Source organism: Astyanax mexicanus, chromosome 25, assembly GCF_023375975.1.
Source record: "Astyanax mexicanus isolate ESR-SI-001 chromosome 25, AstMex3_surface, whole genome shotgun sequence".
NCBI classification, from domain to species: domain Eukaryota; kingdom Metazoa; phylum Chordata; class Actinopteri; order Characiformes; family Acestrorhamphidae; genus Astyanax; species Astyanax mexicanus.
Window position 1 is genome coordinate 6,170,486 of NC_064432.1, and position 20,977 is coordinate 6,191,462.

A 20,977-nucleotide genomic window follows, 5' to 3' on the forward strand; every position below is an offset into this window, starting at 1 on the left:
TATTACACTGACCTAAAACATCTTTATTATATAACTCGTATAAATTATAAATTGTATAAAATAAATGGGTTTTCATGCATTATTCTAATTTTCTATTTTTTTTTTTTGTAATTTTTGCACATCACAATTAGAATCTCTTAATTTTCAGATTTTCCATCTTGTAACAAAAGTAAACTGAATTATACCATCTGTTTTTTATTACAAGACGCAAAAATTGATCAATCTAAATATATAGATATTTTTAAGATAATTATGTTAGTGAAAAACTGATAAATTTCTTCATCAAAGTAAATGGAAAAAATAAAAAATAAAGCCTTACCCAATTTTCTATGTTCAAATTTAGCATAAGACGTTCACTGACAATATAACCCTACTAACTTTTGTTACAAGATGCAAAAATGGAAAAGACTGAAAATAAAGAAAATGTTTTTTTTTTTTTTTTTTAATCTTAAATACGGATTATGAGGGCTAGAGAAAGAAAAACTCAACTTATTTCTTCTACACTGCACCTAAATGTAAAAAATAAATAATGAGTTTTTACATCTAATTTTACATTTAACATTTAGCCTCAAACGGTCAGAAAATTAAACTGATTAAAAAAAAAAAAAAAAAAAGAAAAATCTGAAATTCACAGGCATTAAAGGACCCTCTGACGCTGTGACCCTGTAATGTGACCTCAGAGAGAGATGAGCTTGTCTATGGAGAGATCTGGAGCAGCTTATTAACACAGTTTACTGCTTTAAAACACGTTCAGGTGAGGTTTAAAACATCTGAAGCACTTTTACACTCTTTTAGGTGAGATTTAAACACACTGTGGCAGTCTGTATTAATGTGATCCCAACAGTTTTAACCTGAAACCAAGATAATCGACTGATTTACTGTAGCTCAGGTGAGCCTATCAGATTTTATTAACTTAGTTAAGATAATTTATGCTTTAATCTGTAGGCCTGTAACCTTAACAGCTGTAATAACTGCAGTGTTTTCGGTGAATTGTCACGGTAAATGACGGTAACACGTATAACGTTATTTTTAAAGATTTTTTAAATATAATATTACGTTTTTGCTGAGTAGTAACTATCCGGTCTACCTTAAATGATGCCGTTAGATTGAATAGCCACAGCCCAGCGGTGAGGACCTACCGCAGCGCTATTTAAGGTGGAATGGAGAAATTGTCAGCGTGGCTGAATTTAGCTTTGACGTTTTAGGTGAACATTTATAATATGAATATTAAGACTGCGTACAGATTGTGAATTCATCTTATTTTAACTGTTTTACGCAGTTAAGTAACGTTAACATACGTTAAACTCTACTGTAACGTTAAGTCTTGTATTTTAATGTTAGCTACAAATGCTAGCGTTTACTAACTAAGTTAACTAGCTCGCTGCTAAATACCTCGCTAACGGCAAGTTTATCTAGCCTAGCTAATCTAGCTATATTAGCTAACAGATTAGCTACCTATAAAACAACGGTAATACTAATTTTAATAGGGTTTTAATCGATTTTAGAAGTAAAAGAATATATCTGAACTCGCCTGAAACAAGCGAGTTGAGCTGTTGGAATAATAATGGAATAATAATAAGTGAGTAATGTAAAATGTAAAAAATTAAGTATTAGCTTAGCCTAGCAAGTCAGGATTTGCCATAGGTTTAGGCGGCAAACCCTGATTTAAGATGTTTAGCTGTACTTAATATCTTAGCTAGTTATTAAAATGTTGAGTTTTTTTTTTTGTCAAAAAGGTGGTTTGAGTAGAAGTTAGCTTAGTGTTCTTATATGAAAAGTGACTTGAGTAGAATTTGAAGTGTTCTATCAAAAAGTGACTTAAGTAGAAGTGTTCTTTTACAAAACGGACTTCAGTTAAAGTAAAAGTGTTCTATCAAAAATATACTTTTAGAAGTGTTCTGTCAAAAAAAAAACTTGAGTAAAAGTGTACTATCTAGTATAGCTAACAGACTGTCTAGCTGTAAAACAATGTAGCTACTCATTTTAATAGGTTTTTTGGAGGGTTCTTTCAAAAAGTGACATTAGTAGCATTAGTAGTGTGCTATCTAAAAAGTGACTTGAATAGAAGTAGAGGTGTTCTGTCAAACAAGTAAGTGGCTTGAGTAAAAGTAGAAGTGTTCTATCAAAAAAAGTGACTTGAGTAACCGGGGAAACCCCTCAGTCATAGTGTATTGTGCAAGTTTGCATTGATGTGGAACATTAATGTGTAAAGCAGTGTTGGTGTGTTGTTTTCTTCTTCTTGTTTTTTTTTGTTTTTTTTTTTTTTAAATCTTTTTCAGGATGTCGGATGTGGAGCTTGTGAAGAAGATGCTGCGGGCCGTGCTGCAGAGCAGTAAACATGGTGTGGCTTTGACGCGGCTGCAGTCTGATTACCGTGCTCTTACTGGAGAACACATCAATCCCCGGGTACTTGGACACCCGAGTCTGGAGAGCTTTCTGAGGTCCATCCCCAGCGTGGTCCGCTTGGAGCGTTCACGTACCGGAGAGGTGACCCAAACTTAACATTTAACCCTCTACCCCTCTTGTTCTTGGCTTGGAACCTTTATTTATCATATGCTGAGGTACAATTTATCCATTAAAAATGTCTTCTTAAATGTCTTACCTGTATTTTAATAGAAAAAATATTAATAGAACTGCTGGGTCTGTCTGAAAATGATCCTAATAAATGTAATAAAAGAAGCTAATTATGGTGATAGGTGGTGTGTTTTGCTGCTGTTTGTGAGGAGACCGCCCACATCGCCCAGCTGGTCGCCCGACAGAAAAGTGTGAAGAAAACTGGACGCTCTCAGCTCCTCAATTTCCAAATGAGGACCAAGTCCTCACTGTTTACACACAATGGTAACACACACACATACACATACATACAGGCTATTTTTGCATTGTGTTTAGAAATGTCCAGCATCTTCACACTCCTGATATGACTTTTTTTTTTTATTGGTATAGGTTGCATGGATAGATGTACTGGAAACATTATTGCACATTCATGAGCTTTTATAGTGTCCTATTTTAAATCCAGGTATTTTAGAAATAGAATGAAAGTTGGCCCGCTGTTAGGCAGGTTTTTATAATGTTATAAAATAGTATAATGTTATAAAATTAGTCTCTTTTGCAGCTTAACTGGCAGGAGAGCTAATCAGGGCAGAGCACATTTTATTATATATAGTACAAAAGTAATAGTAAATAGTAAAGGTTGTGATAATATATTGACCAAAAATACTATTGTTTTTGTTACGTTAATTTACTCTTTTTTTGTTGTGCTTCTAAAGTGAAACCTTGCTCCTCCCTGCGGCAGCCTGGGCACATAACCTCGTTCCCACAAGGCTCTGCCTCCTACCCCAGGATCTCGCGGACCATCGTCCAAGGCAACCAGCGCCAGGTGTACTTTACAAACTCCCAGTCCAGCCGAGGTCCCACCGTCCAGAGCACAGTGCCCTCAGGGTCAGTGTATATCACTATTCCTTCCATTACCCTTTAAATGTCTTAATATTAGGGCTGTCAACATTTAAAGTGTTAATTTAATGCACATAATTAATTTGAAATCAGTAATGTGCAGATTGAGGACTGAGATGATCATTCCAGAAAGTTGTACTTGTTCCTCTGCATGAATGCTTTAGTAGATTTTGAGCGGTGTGTTTAGTGTTTTGGGTCGTTGTCTTGTTGAAGTATCCAGCCCCGGCGCTTTAACTTCAACTTTATCACTGATTCTTAAACATTGTTCTCAAGAATCTGCTGATTTTGACTAAAGTCCATGTGAACTTCAACTTTAACAACATTCCCAGTACCTGCACTGGCCCCACAGCATGATGGAACCACCACCATTTTTTACTGTGGGGAGCAATAAAGTGTTTGTCTTGAAATGCTTTGTTCTTTTTCCAACATGCATAAATAACATCCCTCCAAATAACTAAAATGAAGCTGGCTTCTCCAAATATGCTTTAGCATACCTCAAGCGACTCTGTTTGTGGCGTGTGCTCAGAAAAGGCTTCTTCTGCATTACTCTTCCGTATAATTAGTATATACTTACCTTAATTATTGAGAGACTGTAGCTCTGTAACTTAGCATTAGCATAGCAACCACTGAACAGCATTAGCATGTGCAAAGTCATAATGATTGGATGCACTAGGTGCAGCTTTTAGAACTGTTATTTAACAGTAACACTTTATATATATTTATTAACACTGTTTGCCTCTTTGCTGGTATCAGGGAGGTTAGGAGTGCTTCGTTGAACTTTAAGATCCACAGGGACTTGTCCATGACTCCTCAGACTGCAGGTGAGGTGTTCCCCCACCATTCACACTCTCATAAACAGATGCTATGGTACAAGCGAGCCAACCAGCGTGGCATGTTTCTGTCTTCCTGCAGGTCAGCAGAGGCCTGTAGAGGGCACCATAGTATCGGCTGGTGACATGCAGCTGATTCAGAACAGAGTTAAACAGCTCCTCCAGAAATACTGCAGGGGCGTCTGGCACTCCAAACTTCCCGTCCTCTACAAGGACATGTTCCACCAGGAGCTGCCGACAAACGCGCATGCTCAGCTGGAGAAATGGACACACATCTGCACTGTGAGAACATGTCCTGTACACACACTTACACTTCTCTCATATTAACTGTTTACATTAGTCCAGTTATCACAATCTAGAGATATGATAAGACAATATTGAATAGAAGAAAAGCTGCCTAGTAAAATTTACTAGCTGACAACCAATTATGAACTGCTTTAATTCCACAATGTTTGTTTTCTTTTATATCATTTTAATTTCTCCCAATTTAGCTAGACAAATTGTCCGACCCATTCAGCTGCTAGTCAGCTGTATATCCCCATCACTAGTGATGCCACAGCACAAGAAGGGTGAAGACTAGCACATGCCTCCTCTGAGACATGTAAAGTCAGGCACCGCCTCTTTTCCAACTGCTGATGCAGCATTGCCGAGTAGCATCACAGCGCACTCTGAGAAAAGCGCAGCGACTCGGTTCTGATACATCAGCTCACAGATGCAGCCTTGTGCTGATCAACATCAACCTTTGGAGTAATGAGGGGGAAAGAGCATCATCTACCCACCTAGAGAGAGCAAGTCCAGTTGTGCGCTCTCAGGGCTCCGGCAGCTGCATGAGCTGGATTCGAACCAGCAATCTCCCGATCATAGTGGCAGCGCTTTAGACCACAGTGTTTCTTTTATGGATGAGAATATGCCTGACACCGTTTTAGCCCAGATTTAAAGAAAACTCTAATTGCTCTTTTTATTTAATTATTTACTTTTTAAAAAGTACTTCAGATGCAAAAGAACACTGTTTGTGTCCCTTATGTTAGGCTACTCTAATATACAGATATAGAACTAAATGATAAAAAGAATTAGAAAAAATATTAAGATAAAGTGGCTTGCAAAAGTATTCATACCCCTTGAACTTTTTCAGAAGAAGTGGCAAGAAGACACCCATTGTTGAAAGAAAGAGATAAAAAAAAATGCTTTTAAAATCTGGGACACATTTAAACTTCGCTGATAAAGCTTAGTTATATTACATACTATACATGACTATATAGTATCTTTTCAGTGGAGATTGCTGTGTAGTAGGGACTAAAGGTCCATAATGCCTGTAAATGTTCTTAAATTTTAAGATGACTGTTTAAATGTTATGCAGCTAAGCGTTCACATTAATCCATTACTTTCATGATTTTAAGGTGGAGAAGCCCAGCAGTAATAACATTGTAGGGCGTCTGGTGTATCCTGCTAAAGAGACGACCCCCAACCTCAGCATGCCATCTACTTTTGCTCCCTTAAAACCTTCTGTAACCTCAAACACCCCCAAGTCTAGCTCTGTTAGACTGTCTTTCCCACTGTCTCCAGTTTCTCCCAGCCCCAAGCCCCTCAGTCCGGTGGCACAGAGACTGCCCTCTGCTGGAGATGGTGAGTAACATTTAAAAATGCCTTTTAAAATGACAATTAAACTGTTTTTAACAACTTGCACTGTTAGGAAACGACTTGGGATGAACAACCAGTGACTGAGGTTTAACATGTATATTAAATACAGTGATTTATTTTAAGTGTTTTTGTTATTGTTGATGATTATGGCTTACAGACAATGAAAATATAAAAATCAGTGTCTCAGGAAATTAGAATATTATATAAGACCAGTTGGTACTTTTGGCAATTCCTGCTGGAAAATGAAATCCTCATCTCCATAAAAGTTGTCAGCAGAGGAAAGCAAACTTGATAGTGGACAGTGGACCAACACCAGCAGATGACATTTTTTTCAACATTCTGAAACATTTCTCTGTGCACTAAAGAAGATTGTTTTACGTAAGAATTGAAAAGTAGTGTGTGCTGATTGGTCTAAGCTTTGGTATTCTGGTATTCTCTCTTCCAGACACCCCTAAATCCCCAGTTGCCTCTAACGCCATGAACCACTCTCTGCTCACCCCGCCCTCCACACCCCCTCCGGTGGTGCCGGTGGCGCCGGCCGTGAAGCAGAGAGTTCTGGAGCTTCTGGAGAAATACAGTCACGGCCTGTGGGCTCATGCCCTGCCCTGCCTCTTTCAGGAGGTTTTCAGGTACAGATTAGAGAGTACACACAATAGACCCTTAAAAATTATTGCTATGGTCGATCAGATGAGATGTGTTTGGTGACTTTTGAACAGCAGGTAAATGTAGCCCAAATCTGGTCTTCTGTGCCAGACACATATGGGTTACTGAATCTGAATCCTCACTGAAACTAATCTTTTCAATTCAGTTCAATTCAGAATTTGTGTGGCTTTTTTACATTAAGAAAAAGAAGAAGGAAAAATAAATAGAGGGTAAAATGCAACACAGCTGTGAATAAGGCTTTCATTGGTGGGATAATGAGGTAACAGAGCTTTTAAATATAAATACTCAATTGTAGTACTGTAGTGTGGGGCTTAAAAAGTCCAACCTGTCAACCTGAACAAATACATAGGTCCTGTATTTCTAAAAAGAATTAAACCAAAACTTCACATGAAGCTATGCTGTTTTGCAAATCTGTTTTTTAATTAACAAGAGTTTAGACTGTTCAGACGAGTGTCAGATACGAGTCACATTTAAAAAGATTGAACTTAGCATCGGATTTGGTGAGAGAATTGGATTTGTGCCACTTTTACTTACTGTAAGAACGTAGTCTTTTTACATTGAAGCTACAAGGCTAATGTAGCAAGATGCAGGTCACTCAGGTTTCATACTCTCCGTTTCTTATCAGGTGTGATTTCCCGTCACACGTTCTGGATGATCTGACACTGCTGGCTGATATATGCGTGGTCGATTACCCGATGCCTGAGAACCGTCACAAGGCCATCCTGTATGCACTGCCCAGAGACACCCAGCCCACGCCACGCCCACAGCCACGCCCTCTCACCATTACTTGTGGCGGAAACCCTGAGGTGCCTGAGCTGCCCCTGCCCAAAGAAGGGTTCCCGTCCGTGCTGGTGATGGAGGCAAGCAGCACCAACAGTATTATATTTAGGTATGTTTAGCTTTTCTGAGGAGAAAACCACCTCCTATATGTGGCTACTGTATTTTTATATATTACATTATAGTGAGCACTATCAATGAACGTCTATTTTCTGCTCTATTTATGTACGCAAGGCGCAATGAATAATAAGGCGCATTATGCTACACTAGTAAGGAAGAGGGGTGTCACCATGTTTTTTTTTTTTATTTATTTAATTCAGCATCTCTTGCTGCTGGGTAATGCGGAGGTAACTTTAGTAAAGCTAAGCTAAGTAAACAATACTGTAATTCTTTAAAAAAAAAAAAACTGGATATTAATCTACACAGATTTTTCTCCTGAAAACTGTTTATTTGGGTAAGTAAAATTCTTCTGTTTATTTAAAGTAAGCTTAAATTTTCCAGATTTCCACTAAGGCTGGGTGCAACAGCATTAGCATTAGTGGCTAACTGCTAATAAATTCCTCCTGACAACGTGCAGACTACAGTCCAATTTACTCACCACTTACAAGCGAAAGAGCTAGTGCTTAGCAGGGTTAGGGGCTAATGCTAATGCTGCTCCAGCAGTGCTAATCAGGGTTAACAGCAGGCTACAGGCCGATAATACTCACCTCTGAACAGCAAAAGAGCTAGCGCTTAGCGCAGTTAGTGGCTATTACTAATGCTGCTCCAGCAGTGCTAGCTGGGGTTAGCAGCAGGCTACAGGCCGAAAATACTCAACTCTGAACGGCGAAACAGCTAGCTCTTGGTGTGGTTAGCAGCTACTGCTAATGCTGCTCCAGCACAGGGTCTGGAGAACTAAACTAAAACTCCTGTATACTCCTGTGTGGCTTTACACGCACTATAGAGTTTTAGGAAATTTAAAGGATTTTATGTGCCCCTTATAGTGCAAAAAAATACGGTAATGATTGTGGACACCCCTTTTAATTAATGCATTTAGCTCCTCTCATTTACACCCATTGCTGCTGACATAGATGTGCAAATCCACACACACTACTAGTCTAGGCAGTGGAGCTGTGGAACTGTGTTCTTTGTATTTGTGGTGCTCCGTTTAATACTTTTTAATGAGATAAGTTGGCGATAGTGAGGTAAGGTTAGTGAGTGATCTTACTGGGCTTGTCGCCGAATGCAATCAAATTATCATATGTCCATGTAGTGTATAGAAGGTAGTGCTGTTTTTCTTATTTATTTGAATGTTAAAGCTGGTGATTTGATATTTTATTGTTTGTTTGTTTAGGTATGTTGGTGAGGATTATTCTAAAGCTCTGGAGAAAATGGAGGAGGCCATGCTGGATTTTTACCACAATGGTGGGGTGGGCTTTACCCTCCCCTTTCCTACAGTTGGTCAGTTTGTGGCAGTTGCCGTTGAGGATGATGCTGTCCTCCGAGGGCAGGTGCATCAGGTCACAGCTGACACTGTTAAGGTACAAAAGACCAGCAGTCTATGAGAGTGTATGGTTGTGACTGCTAGATTGAATTAGGCGACTAAAAACTGTATGACCAGTTTTGAACATTCAAACAAAAATATCTGAATTTTGTAATCTTACCAAATGTTGGATTTTGTATAAAAGTAAAATAATGTTTAGCAAAAAAAATCTAAGTAAAATGCTAAAGTAAAGAATTTGTAGTGCATGCATATTGGGGGAAAAAAAAAGCTCTATGAGCAGGTCTCAACGCGTCTTTATATACTTACGTGACACTTACAGTCTCTAAAAGAGGATCCGGCTCAGTTTTACTGAACACGAGCGGCTGGTGGAGCAGTGGAGACTTCAGAAGAGGAAACTCAGAGCTCAGTAGCTCATTCACTCATAGCAAAACCAAAGAAACAAAAGAGTGAAGTTTCTGACTGTGCGTGCTTTTTCTTTCTCTCTCTCTCTCTCTTTCTCTCTCTCTCTCTCTTTGTCACGCCCAGTTTAAAACGATTCTTCCGCATGCTCTGTGCAATTACCCATCATCACCAGAAAGGGGCCCTAAAACCCCCAAATCCCAAATTTTTCGAACGTCAGCTTTAATTGCTTTTAGCTGGGAGACTGTAAAGTCAGTAAACAATAATACTTGCAATGTGTTTTTTTTTTTTTTTTTTTACAAAAATGGTCCTAAAGTCTTAAAAAGTCATGCCTTTTCTTTTCCCATGACTTCTAATACCCTTCTTACTGATGCTACTGGTAAATCAATCAAAATGACAATTCAAAAGCACTCAAATCCTCTTTACAGCAAAGTTCCTCAGATGTTCAGACGTTCCTTCTGATGTTAGAAAGCTGTTCAGCTGCGTTTCAGCTTTAAACCGTCTGGGATTTTGCTCATAGTTGTTTGTTCACAGGTGTTCTATGTGGATCATGGCTTCTCTGAGGTTGTGGGCAGAAAGAAACTCCTCCAGCTCACTGCCCCGTTCCTCACGCTGCCGTTCCAGGCCACCAGCTGCCAACTCGCAGGTAAAACTCGCCTGAGACGAGTGTGTGTGTGGGCCTGTGGTTAAGTTAAAAATTTGAGAGATTTGTGTCTGACACTAACCTTGAGAAAACTACAAAGTGTTCTGAGGTGCTCCACCAGGGGGCATCCCGCAAAACCTACCGCTCACATTTTAGTAACGATCATTTAGGCCCAATCCCATTTTTACTTTGTAGCCCTACCCCTTGTTTTTGATTGTAACCCTTTCCCTAGAAAGAGAGTAACAAGGGGAAGTGGTTTATCTTTCCCCCAAGAATTGGAACAACCCTTCAAGAACCTAATGATGTAATGAATGATTATTGTCAAACCTTTGAGTCCTCAGTGATGAGGAACTAAACTTAGCTTTTTATAGTTTTTATTCTGTTTTATAGTTTTGATCCACCTTAAATGATGCAGGCTCTGCTGTCTTTTTCACCATTCAAAGTGGAACAGGATGCACTAGGAGCTAAAATGACCATAAAACCTAAAACTACACATTAAACTATGGTAATATAGCTAGCGGTTATCATCGTTTTTGGCAGACATCTCTCTCCCTCACTCGCTCTAAAAAATAATTTCAGGGATTTTGTGGGAAATTTGTGAGACTCCCTGAACTTCCGTAAGAGGTGGGACCTCTGTTGTGAGTGTGCCTCTGAAAAATCTCTGTTGGTTTGGGCTACGTTGTTCAATTCCCGTCACCCCTCCAGCTTAACAAGAATTGGGACGCCCTAGGTTGTAGGGTCAATGGGTAAAATGGGATTGGGCCTAAGTGCACATTGTGTGTGGGTATTAGGTCTGGAGCCCTTCAGTGAAGACGCGGCCGTCCTAAAAACTCTGGAGTCGATTGCCTGTGGACGAACACTATTGGCCGAGCTGGTGGAGCGGGAGGCCCCGCCCCTTGTGGTTTTGTATGACACATCCCAGCAGACAGATGTCAACATAAACTCGGCCTGCCTCCAAGCCCTGCAGGACAAAACCATGGAGAACCCCCTACAGGCCAGTATTCAGACTTCACACCTTCCCACTTATTGCAGTGTCATTCTTTTCTTAAATAATCAGAAAAAAATGATTGTGATGTTGTGGTAAATAGCATTAATAAACATTTCAGGTCTATTGCTATTTCTGCAGGTGAACAGCTTGTACTCTGGCGTCCGCGTGACCAACGTGTGTTCAGATGGCAGGGTGTACTGCCAGCTTCCGTCCCGTGGCCTCTCCAAGCTCCGAGACATCATGGGAAAGATCGAGTCCTACCTCCTCTCTCAGGTATGTAGCAGAACTCAACCTCAACCTAAGAGAGATGAATGGTAACTCCTTTAAGGATCATTCAAGTTCAAGTTTTCTCTTGTCAGCAGAGTGTTTTATTACTGGAACTGTGCCGAACATCATGGAAAACTGTGTGGTGAGGTCTCTGTCTCCACCTGCTGCTCGTTTCCCAATACAATTGTCATAGACTGCATCATTTTAACCATTTTACTCACTCGCTCTTATTTCCTACTGATTGCTCCTTTTAAAACGAATTAGTGGAAATGAGATTCTATAGGTCAGGGGTGTCCAAACTTTTTGTGTTGGGGGGCCAGAAGGAGAAATATATTTGAAGTCACGGGCCACAGACTCTGTAATAAAAGAAATAACGAAATAACGAAATATACTTTAAATAATACATTTTCACACCTTTTTACTTGACTTACTATCTTTATCTATCTTTGACAGTGTTGTGTAAACTAACTCTTTGGCCCGTTTTTCTGCTCTACAACTGAGCACTCTCTCCGCTTTTAGACTCTTTGACCCGTTTTTCGTGCACTACAACTGCGCACCCATTTCGCTTTTAGACTCTTTGGCCCGTTTTTCTGCTCTACAACTGAGCACTCTCTCCGCTTTTGACTCTTTGGCCCGTTTTTCGTGCACTACAACTGCGCACCCTTTCCGCTTTTAGACTCTTTGGCCTGTTTTTCTGCGCTACAACTGTGCACCCTCTCCGCTTTTAGACTCTTTGGCCCGTTTTTCGGCCGCTCCAAAAAAGGAAACGGGCAGCAAATGGCCTGCGGGCCGTAGTTTGGACACCGCTGCTATAGAAGAAGCACTTTCGGTTCTATGAAGAATCACTCATCTGGGACAAACATTGTTCTATTATTAAAATAATAAAATATAAACACAAATCAAGAAATAGAGGACTAAAAAATCAAGAACTAGCTACAATAACAACAAGATTATAACGAAAGTAAGTGACAGAAAAAAAAATTTAAATACTTCTAAATAAGCAAACGCCTGTAATTATGGATTTATTATTGTCACATGATCTATGGCTGATGGATTGTGTGTGTGCAGGTGTCATGGGATCTGTTGGTATCTCGGCCGTTTTGTGGTAAAGTGTGTTTGGCTCGGCACAAAGGCTCGTGGGCCAGAGTGGAGGTAAGCAAATCAACCATTAGCTGTAAAATCTTTCTATTAGTAAGCTTTTAGAGGTTTCGATTGATCAACACTGGACAGTTCTGATTGGTTTCTTTAATTTTTCAGGTTGTTAATCTTCACGGCAGTCGCGTTCTGGATGTTCTGTTTGTGGATCTGGGTCTTCCTGCCTCTCTGGAGGTCAGCGAACTCAGGGAAATCCCACCAGTCTTCCTCCGGAAGCTCATCACCATACCGGCACAGGTACACACAAGTGTACACACTTGTAGGCCTATACTGTGGTTATACTATTTAATTATTGCCATTTTATTTTATAAACCAAGCAATAAAAAAAATAGGAGCAAATTGTAGTTCTATAATTGCAAACTGTAGTCCTGTATCTGTTTCTCTGCATAGTTTATACATTATCCTACTTTCAACCTTCAGTTATTCAATAGTCAGGACCCCACAAAAGAGCAGCAGCTATTTTTTTGAGTTGTGGGTCATTCATTCTCACCACTGCTTTGTTTGATAAGTTGATTAGTCGCGATTATTTTTTTGTCATGTTTAAAATTTAGGCCCCAAGACCAATTTTGCAGTACACTTTGATAGTTTGACGTAGGGGTGTGCCATATTGTATCAAACGCGATGATATCTCCAACATTTTTGAATATCGTGAATGATATTATATTCTGAAATATTGTGCCAGATCACCCACCACTAATTATCACATCATGGGTACTACTTTATTTTTTATTTTTTTTACTGTTTTTAGCGAAAGAAAAAATCACACTGTACCTATTTCCTATTATATATCTACTAAAGACAGATTATATCTGTCCAGTATCATTCATATTACTTTTTATTAAATATTATTATATAATTATATTATTATAATAATATTATTAAATATTAAGATTATTAGTATTATTACATTCTTCTTCATTGACTTATGTTACCAAACTTGTATTTTTTTATGTCTCAGTAAGAGGTGTGCCATATCATATTGAATGCAATAATAAAATGTCATTTTCATTTTGATGCAGTAGTGTAATCCTGAAATCTGTTTTTTTTAATTTTTATTATTTTTTTTTTTATTCATTGTTTTATCATATCGCCACGAGTATCGTTATCACAAGAATACCATGAAATATCGTGATGTTATTTTAGGGTCATATCGCCCACCCCTAGTTTGACAGACCTATATTACACAAAAAATTACAAAGTATTATTATTATTAATATAGGAAACGTTCACACAGACTGGATATTATTCTCAGGAGATTCTAGTATACTTATGTTTTAATACTTTTTTCCAAGAAGATAACTCCCTGAAATTATTGTTTGTCTAGGAAAATTAAGGTTTTTATTAAAGTCTTACTATAGTTACTATAACATATAATACAATTTTAATGGAGTAGACAGAGTACAGTATCTCTAACACTTATCCAGCTAATGTTAGTTAGTCTCCTGTCCTTATTGGACAATTAAGCATGAGGAGAGGCCAATCAGGATGCTCTCACTATGTATGTGTCTTCCTCTCTTGCCCTTTGTTTCTCTCGCGTGTACTCTCTCTCTGTCACTTGCTCCATTATATATTAACGACGTGTCGACAACGAAATTTGGCGCTGACAATTTTTTATAGTCTGCATTGTCGATTATGCCGACTAATCATTGCGGCCCTAATACCAGCGCACTATTAACACGCCACCAACATGCCAGTGTTACTGCAGTGCTGAGAATGAATGACCCACCACCCAAATAATAACTGCTCTTTGGGGGGGGCCTCTCATATGGTGTCCTGTTCAAACTTATGGTTTGAAGAACAAAGGAGAAAGGAGGAGGATAGAGTATGCAGAGAAACAGATGAAAATTAAATGGTTGATTAATATATATGTGTGTGTGTTTGTGCAGGCTGTGAGATGCTGTCTTGCGGAGCTGGAGGTGGATAAGTATGTGTGGCCTCCTGATGCAGTCCTGTGGCTCAGAGAGACGTTGCTAAATGCAGACGACTGCAGCATGAAGGTGTGTAACTCTGTGACTGAGACAGACTTCTTTTTTATTTCAATATAAGGCACACTTAAATCCTTTTAATTTCCCCCTGAAAAATCATCAGTGCGTTTTATAATCCGGTGCGCCTTATGTATGAATTTTACCAGTCAGGTATTAAGGAGCAGTAAAGCCACTCCACTGAAGTGCAGCGTTATACAGGAGTTTCAGTTTACTTCTCCAGCATTGAGGCTGGAGCAGTATTAGCATTAGCCGCTAACTGTGCAAAGCGCTAGCTCTTTCACCTGGAGCAGAATTAACGTTAGCCACTCACCACGCTAAGCGCTAGCTATTTCGCTGTTCAGAGGTGACAGTTATCAACCTGTAGTCTGCTGCTAACCCCAGCCAGCACTGCTGGAGCAGTATTAGCATTAGCCACTCACCGCGCTAAGTACTAGCTATTTCACTGTTCAGAGGTGAGTATTATCAGCTTGTAGCCTGTGCGTTTACTTTGTTAAAACAAGCTACTAGTTTAGCGGTTTCAGGTGGCATTTACTAGCACAATTCGTGGCTAGTGGTTAGCTGCTATTGCTAATGCTGCTGCACCCAGCCTTAGTGGAAATCTGTAAATAAATGGAAGCGCCTTACTTACCCAAAAAAAGAGTTTTCAGGAGAGAAATCTGTGTAGATTAACGTCCAGCACTCGTTTAACTTAAAAAAAATTTAAGAATTCTTTATTTAAGAATTACAGCTTTGTTTACTTAGCTTAGCTTTACTCAACTTAGTTATCCCCCACCACCACATCACTCAGCGGCGGGACCTGTTGAATTAGAAGGAAAACATGGCAACACCCATGTTCCTTAGTAGTGTCACATAATGCGGCTTATAATCCGGTGCTCCTTATGTATGAGAATAGACCAGTCAAAGTAGTAGGCAGTAATTTGCTCACTGAGGCTTAAGCTGCTGTGGGTGTATGGTAAACTGTGTGTGTGTGTTTGTGTGTGTGTGTGTGTGTGTGTGTTTTAGATATCCTGTTTGGACTCAGCAGGACTGGTGCACGTCTACCTGTTCCGTGGTGCCGTATCTCACGACCGCTCCTCTAGTGTTAACCTTCAACTGGCCTCCTCAAGCCTGTGGCAAACCCCGCGTGACGCCCACCTTAATGAGGTCAACACAGTTACAGCACCCCTCCAAACAGAAGCAGTCGACTCACCCGCTCCCCCTGTCCTGCCTCCACCGCTGCAGCTGCCCCAGCCGGGGCAGAACCTGGATGTGTTTGTGTCGGTAGCCTGCCACCCAGGGCACTTTGTCCTTCAGCCATGGCAGGAGCTGTACAAGCTGGTGGTGCTGATGGGAGAGATGATCCTGTACTACAACCGGCAGGAAGAGATCCACATCAGCGTGGAGAAGAACCAGATATACGCCGCCAAGATCGACAGCAAGTGAGTCGTTCCAAAAGTGACCATTCAGCCCATTTATTGCATTCAGAAATAAAGGGTTTGTGCTAAAAATGGATAATACATTTTTATTAGCCAATATTTTTATATATGAAATATTACTGGCTGAGATTTTTGTACGCAGAAACGGTAGATGTTTTTTTTATACAGAATAGGGATATAATTTTACCTCTGTTTGGGTCAAAGAGATTTGAATGATGCTGCTTCCTATCTAACCACTGAAATGAATGCAAGCATTTTACATTTTTTTTAATGCTTGATATGAAGAAAATGCCTAAAAAAAAATTAAAACAGATTAAACTATGGTTATAAAGTGGTCATCGTAATTTTTAACAAGAAAAATATTCAAATTTGTGGCTTTCTTTAGTCCTTTAGTTGCTTGTGCTGCCATCTTTTACCAGTGATTTGGAGAGTGTCTGAAAATTGTGGCCTTTACAAGAATTGACGTGTAGCTCAAAATGAGATGAGGGGGGGTGAAGTCAAGCAGACTAAGGCTCTGCCACTACGATCAGGAGATTGCTGGTTCGAATCCCAGTCATGCAGCTTGCCCTGAGAGAGCACAATTGGCCTTGGGTGGCTATATGGTGCTCTTTCCCTTCATCACTCCAAGGCGTCTGTGAGCTGATGTATCAGAACCGAGTCGCTGCGCTTTCCAAGCAGACTATGACTCTTCTCAGTAATGCTGCATCAGCAGCAGTTTGAAAAGAGGCGGAGTCTGACTTCACGTGTGTCGGAGGAGGCATGTGCTAGTCTTCAACCACTTTGTGTTGAGGCAGTTGATTAGCAACTGAATCGGTTGGACAATTAGCCATATAAATTGGGAGAAAAATGGGAGAAAATTTAAAATAAAAATGAAAAAAAAAGAGAAAACTAAGCTACTGTTCTTGAGTTGTATTCTTTTCTCTAGTGAAATTTACTAGAGCCTGCTAGAGTAGTTAAACAAGATGTGACTGATCTTAAGAATTAAATTGGAATCCAATCTCTCTCTCTCTCTCTCTCTCTCTCTCTCTCTCTGTCTCTAGTTGGCACCGTGTGTTGGTGAAAGGTGTGCTGGCGAACTCGTTAGTGTCTGTGTACGAGCTGGACTATGGGAAGCACGAGCTTGTTCACCGCTCTCAACTCCGCCCCCTCCTCGACGAGTTCAGACAGCTACCCTTCCAGGGCATCCCAGCACAACTGGCAGGTCAGACACATTAAAATATTGATGCAGATGTTGCTGATTTATTTAAACTATTGTTAGACAGTAGGGGTGTGCCATATCATATCGTATGCGATAATATCGTCAACATTTTTGAATATCGTGAACGATATTATATTCTGAAATATCGTGTCATATCACCCACCCCTAATAATGACATCAGGATACTACTTTTTTTACTGTTTATATCAAAAGAAAAATTCACACTGTTCTCATTTTACTATTATAAATCTACTAGAGACAGATCATATGTGTCCAGTATCATTTCTTTTACTTTAGTCCTGGATATATGGAGATATTTGAAGTGTATTATTATTAGTAACATGACATTCTGGATCATTGGCTTCTGTTACAAATCTGACCAAATTCTTCTTTTTTATTATTTTTTATATCTCAGTTGGGGGTGTGCCATATCATATCGAATGCAAAAATAAAATTTAATTTTCATTTTGTTGCCGTAGTGTATTATTGAAATAATTTTGTCATAGTGTTTTGTCATCTGCAAGAATAGGGTTATCGCGAAAAAAACAAAACACAAAATATTGTGATATTATTTTAGGGCCATATCGCCCACCCCTATTAGACAGTCTTAATTAGTTCTAATTGTGGCTTTATTATACATACAGCTCTAAAAAAAAAAAAAAAGAAGAGACCACTTCAGTTTCTGAATCAGTTTCTCAGATTTTGCTATGTATACATATATATTTGAGTGAAATGAACATTGCTGTTTTATTCTTTAAACTACGGACAACATTTCTCCCAAATTCTAAATAAAGATATTGTCATTTAGAACATTTATACTCGCCTCTTAACGATGAAAGAGCTAACTAACGCGCTTAGTGTGGTAGTGCTAGCCGGGGTTAGCAGCAGGCTACAGTCTGATATACTTGCCTTTAAGTTAAGTAAAGCTAAGTTAAGTAAACCAAACTGTAATTCTTAAAAAAAAATATATATATGTTTTAAAGTTATACAAGTGCTGGATGTTAATCTACAATGAAAAAGCTAGTGCTTAGCACGGTTAGCGAGTAATGCTGCTCCAGCAGTGCTAGCTCGGGGTAGCCGCAGGCTACAGTCCGATATACTCACCTCTGAACGGTAAATAAGCTAGGATTTTAAGGCGCACTGGCGATTTTTGGGAAAATAAAAGGATTTTAGGTGTACCTATAAATACGTTATGTTTGCACCTTGTTTAATATAAAAGCTGTTTGTAAAATAGGAAGTGCTGCTTGCGTTTATTAAAAACAACTTAAATAAAACTTGATTTTATATAAGCTGTCTTGTCTAGCTTTCTCTGGTTTGACCTCTTATAAATGTCTTATAAATGTTTGACTTGTGTTTGCTGCTGTGACAGGTGTGCAGCAGGCAGGTTGGGACGCGGAAGCCTCAATGGTGTTCCGGAACCACGTGGAGAAGCGCCCGCTGGTGGCGCAGATCGAGTCCGTCCAGGAGGGGGCGCACCCGTGGGAGCGCAGACTGTCCATCTACCTGGTGGACACTTCCACCGCTGACAGCGACCTGTGGATCCACAGCATCATGGCTGAGTTCATGGATGAGCTCAACAGAGCTGAGTAGTGCTTCCCCTTTAGTAGCACTCTGTCCAGCGGGGGTGCTGTTTCCTCTCTGTTTGCTTTTCATTTAATCAACTTTACAGGGTCTCCATAGGATCGGACCCTAAAAAAAAAAAAAGAAAGTGAAATGAAAAAGGAAGTGACTCTGTATGTAAGTAATTTGTCCCGTTTTTCTTGTGTTGTTAAAAAAAGCCCTAATCAGCCTTAATACTCCTCCTGTTGCTGAGAAGATTTCTTAACATTGTTCACTTGTTCTGCCTCCAAACTGAACAGTTCTCCTAATTAATAGGTTTGCAGCGAAGCCATTTATCTGTGATTGGTTGGTTTATTTCTTTGTTTGTCTTTTTTTTTGTGTAGCTTCACTTTGCACTTTGCTGGCTGCGACTGGTTTGAGTTTTGCACTTGTTATTATGTGTGTTTAAGGTTTTGATTTGCATGTGTTCTGATGAAACAGAAATGAAAATCATTGGCTGAGTTGTGTAGGAACTTGTTCAGTTTTCTGGAGATTTGTTCATTTGCTGATTCTCTTCATCATTTTATTAAAGAAGAACAGGAGAAAGAAACTTGCTGCATTGTTGATTGACTTGACGTCTTTTCAGTCTGTAAATTTGTTTGGCTTCCTGCCTTGTGTTCTTCCTTCCATCCTCCCTTCCTTCCTCATTTTTTCCATCCTTTCTTGCTTCCTTCCTCCTTTCTTCTGTCTGTCCTTTTACCGTCCTTCCTTCTGCCTTTATTCCGCCTGTTCCTCTTTCCGTCCGTCCTTTCTTCCGTTTTCCTTTCTTCTTTACTTCCTTCTTTCTGTTCTTCCTTCCGTCCTTCCTTCCTTTATTCAGTCTGTCCCTCTTTCCGTCTGTCCTTCCTTCCGTCTTACCATCTTTCTGGCCGTTTGTCCTTCTTTCAGTCCTTTCTTCCTTCTTTTACTGATGCCTTATTATTCAGTATTCACTATGAATCTTTTTTCTACTTCCAGCACCGACTCGAGAGGCTGTCTGTTCCATTAGGTCCGTCTCTTTGTGTGTGTTTTTATTTATTATTATTATTTTTTTTTTTTCCCAGAATGTCCCTCTGGGATCCATAAAGCTTATGTCCTTCCTTCCTTCCTTCCTTCCTTCCTTTCTTCCTTCTGTCCTTTGTTCCTTCTGTCTGTCTTTCCTTCCTTTTTTCCTTCCTGCTTTCCTTCCTGTCTTCCTGGAACACTTTAAATTATTCAGTATCTGCTGTGCTTTATTCTAGTATAGAACTATTATGAAATTCATGTGATTTTTTTTTTTTGTTATTATATGTGTATATGTATGTCTACCCATGTATCTGGACAAAAATAAGTGACCACTTCTGTTTCTGAATCAGTTTCTCCGATTTTGCTATCTATAAGTACATGTTTGAGAAAAATTAACATTGTTGTTTTGTTCTATAAAAAACAGGCAACATTCATTTAGAGCATTTATTTGCAGAAAATGAGAAATGTCTGAAATTACTAAAAAAGATGCAGAGCTTTCAGACCTTAAATAATGCAAAGAAAACAAGTTCATATTCTTAAAGTTTTAAGAGTTCAGGAATCAATATTTGGTGGAATAACCCTGGTTGGTTTTTAATCACAGTTTTTTCATGCATCTTGGCATCATGTTCTCCTCCACAGGTCTTACACACTGCTTTTGGATAACTTTATGCTTTACACTCCTGGTGCAAAAATTCATGCAGTTCAGTTTGGTTTGATGGCTTGTGATCATCAATCTTGCTCTTAATTATATTCCAGAGGTTTTCAATTTGGTAAAATAAAAAATATCTGTATAGTTGTTTTTGGTTTTATATGAGTTTTATCTGAAGCCCTTCAGTAGAAAGCGAAGAACTCTGTCTGTTTTCTGCTTGGACCCACTGACAGCCTCTCTCTGATCTGCTTGTTTTCCCTCCTCAGGATTTGTGACATCATTTGATTGACTGCATCATGCTGAGAGGGGCGGATCGGTGGGCGTGGCCTCGTTTGAGTGGGCGTGGTCTCTGAAACTTCTCTCCTGTGGAAAGCTGGTGCTGGTAGTGGATCTGCAGGACTTTCACAAGTTGGAGGAAAAGAGGAGGCAGTGGTGAGAGAGCGAGAGCAGGGCTGGAGAGCTGTGTGAGATTGTGTGTGAGTGTGTGTGCGCATTTTCCTCCGTGTGTGTGTTTCAGTCGGAGTGTGTGTGCCGCCGACTCGGCTGCCGGTCGCTTGCTGCAGCACATTGGAGCGGGTTTGTGACCCTGAGAAGAAACCATATCTGGGCAAAGTATTCGGCCTGAGAGTGCACGGGAGGGAGTGTGTGTGCGCTATATATAGCCCGGATCATCAGTGTGTGAGGTAAGGGGACGCGGTGGGCTCTCATACACACACACACACACACACACACTCAGTCAGTATGTGTCAACTCTCTCTCACAGAGATTAAACTCCCTAAATAGTGTGATGGAGTTTAGATCAGTTTCATTTGCAGTTAATGTCAAACTCTGGCTGTCCTTCTCTGTCTCTCTCT

General features: G+C 39.7%; 1 protein-coding gene across 3 annotated transcripts; it reads left to right on the plus strand.

Annotated features, from left to right (window-relative positions):
• Positions 1 to 623: 623 nt before the first annotated feature.
• On the plus strand, positions 624 to 19,040 carry tdrd7a (tudor domain containing 7 a). 3 transcript variants are annotated; one of them, XM_022681706.2, is made up of 19 exons: positions 624 to 754; positions 2,280 to 2,487; positions 2,697 to 2,838; positions 3,267 to 3,438; positions 4,204 to 4,271; positions 4,363 to 4,562; positions 5,678 to 5,903; positions 6,364 to 6,547; positions 7,207 to 7,470; positions 8,692 to 8,878; positions 9,775 to 9,886; positions 10,675 to 10,877; positions 11,010 to 11,144; positions 12,207 to 12,290; positions 12,396 to 12,530; positions 14,180 to 14,290; positions 15,281 to 15,696; positions 16,734 to 16,894; positions 18,261 to 19,040. In XM_022681706.2, the coding sequence occupies exons 2-19, from the start codon at positions 2,281 to 2,283 to the stop codon at positions 18,479 to 18,481; spliced, it is 3,228 nt and encodes a 1,075-aa protein (XP_022537427.2). In that variant the 5' UTR covers positions 624 to 754; position 2,280; the 3' UTR covers positions 18,482 to 19,040. The 3 variants fall into 3 exon arrangements, with proteins under 3 accessions (XP_022537427.2, XP_022537429.2, XP_022537428.2); XM_022681708.2 differs by lacking the exon at positions 624 to 754 and adding an exon at positions 866 to 889; XM_022681707.2 differs by lacking the exon at positions 624 to 754 and adding an exon at positions 1,183 to 1,205.
• Positions 19,041 to 20,977: the final 1,937 nt, after the last annotated feature.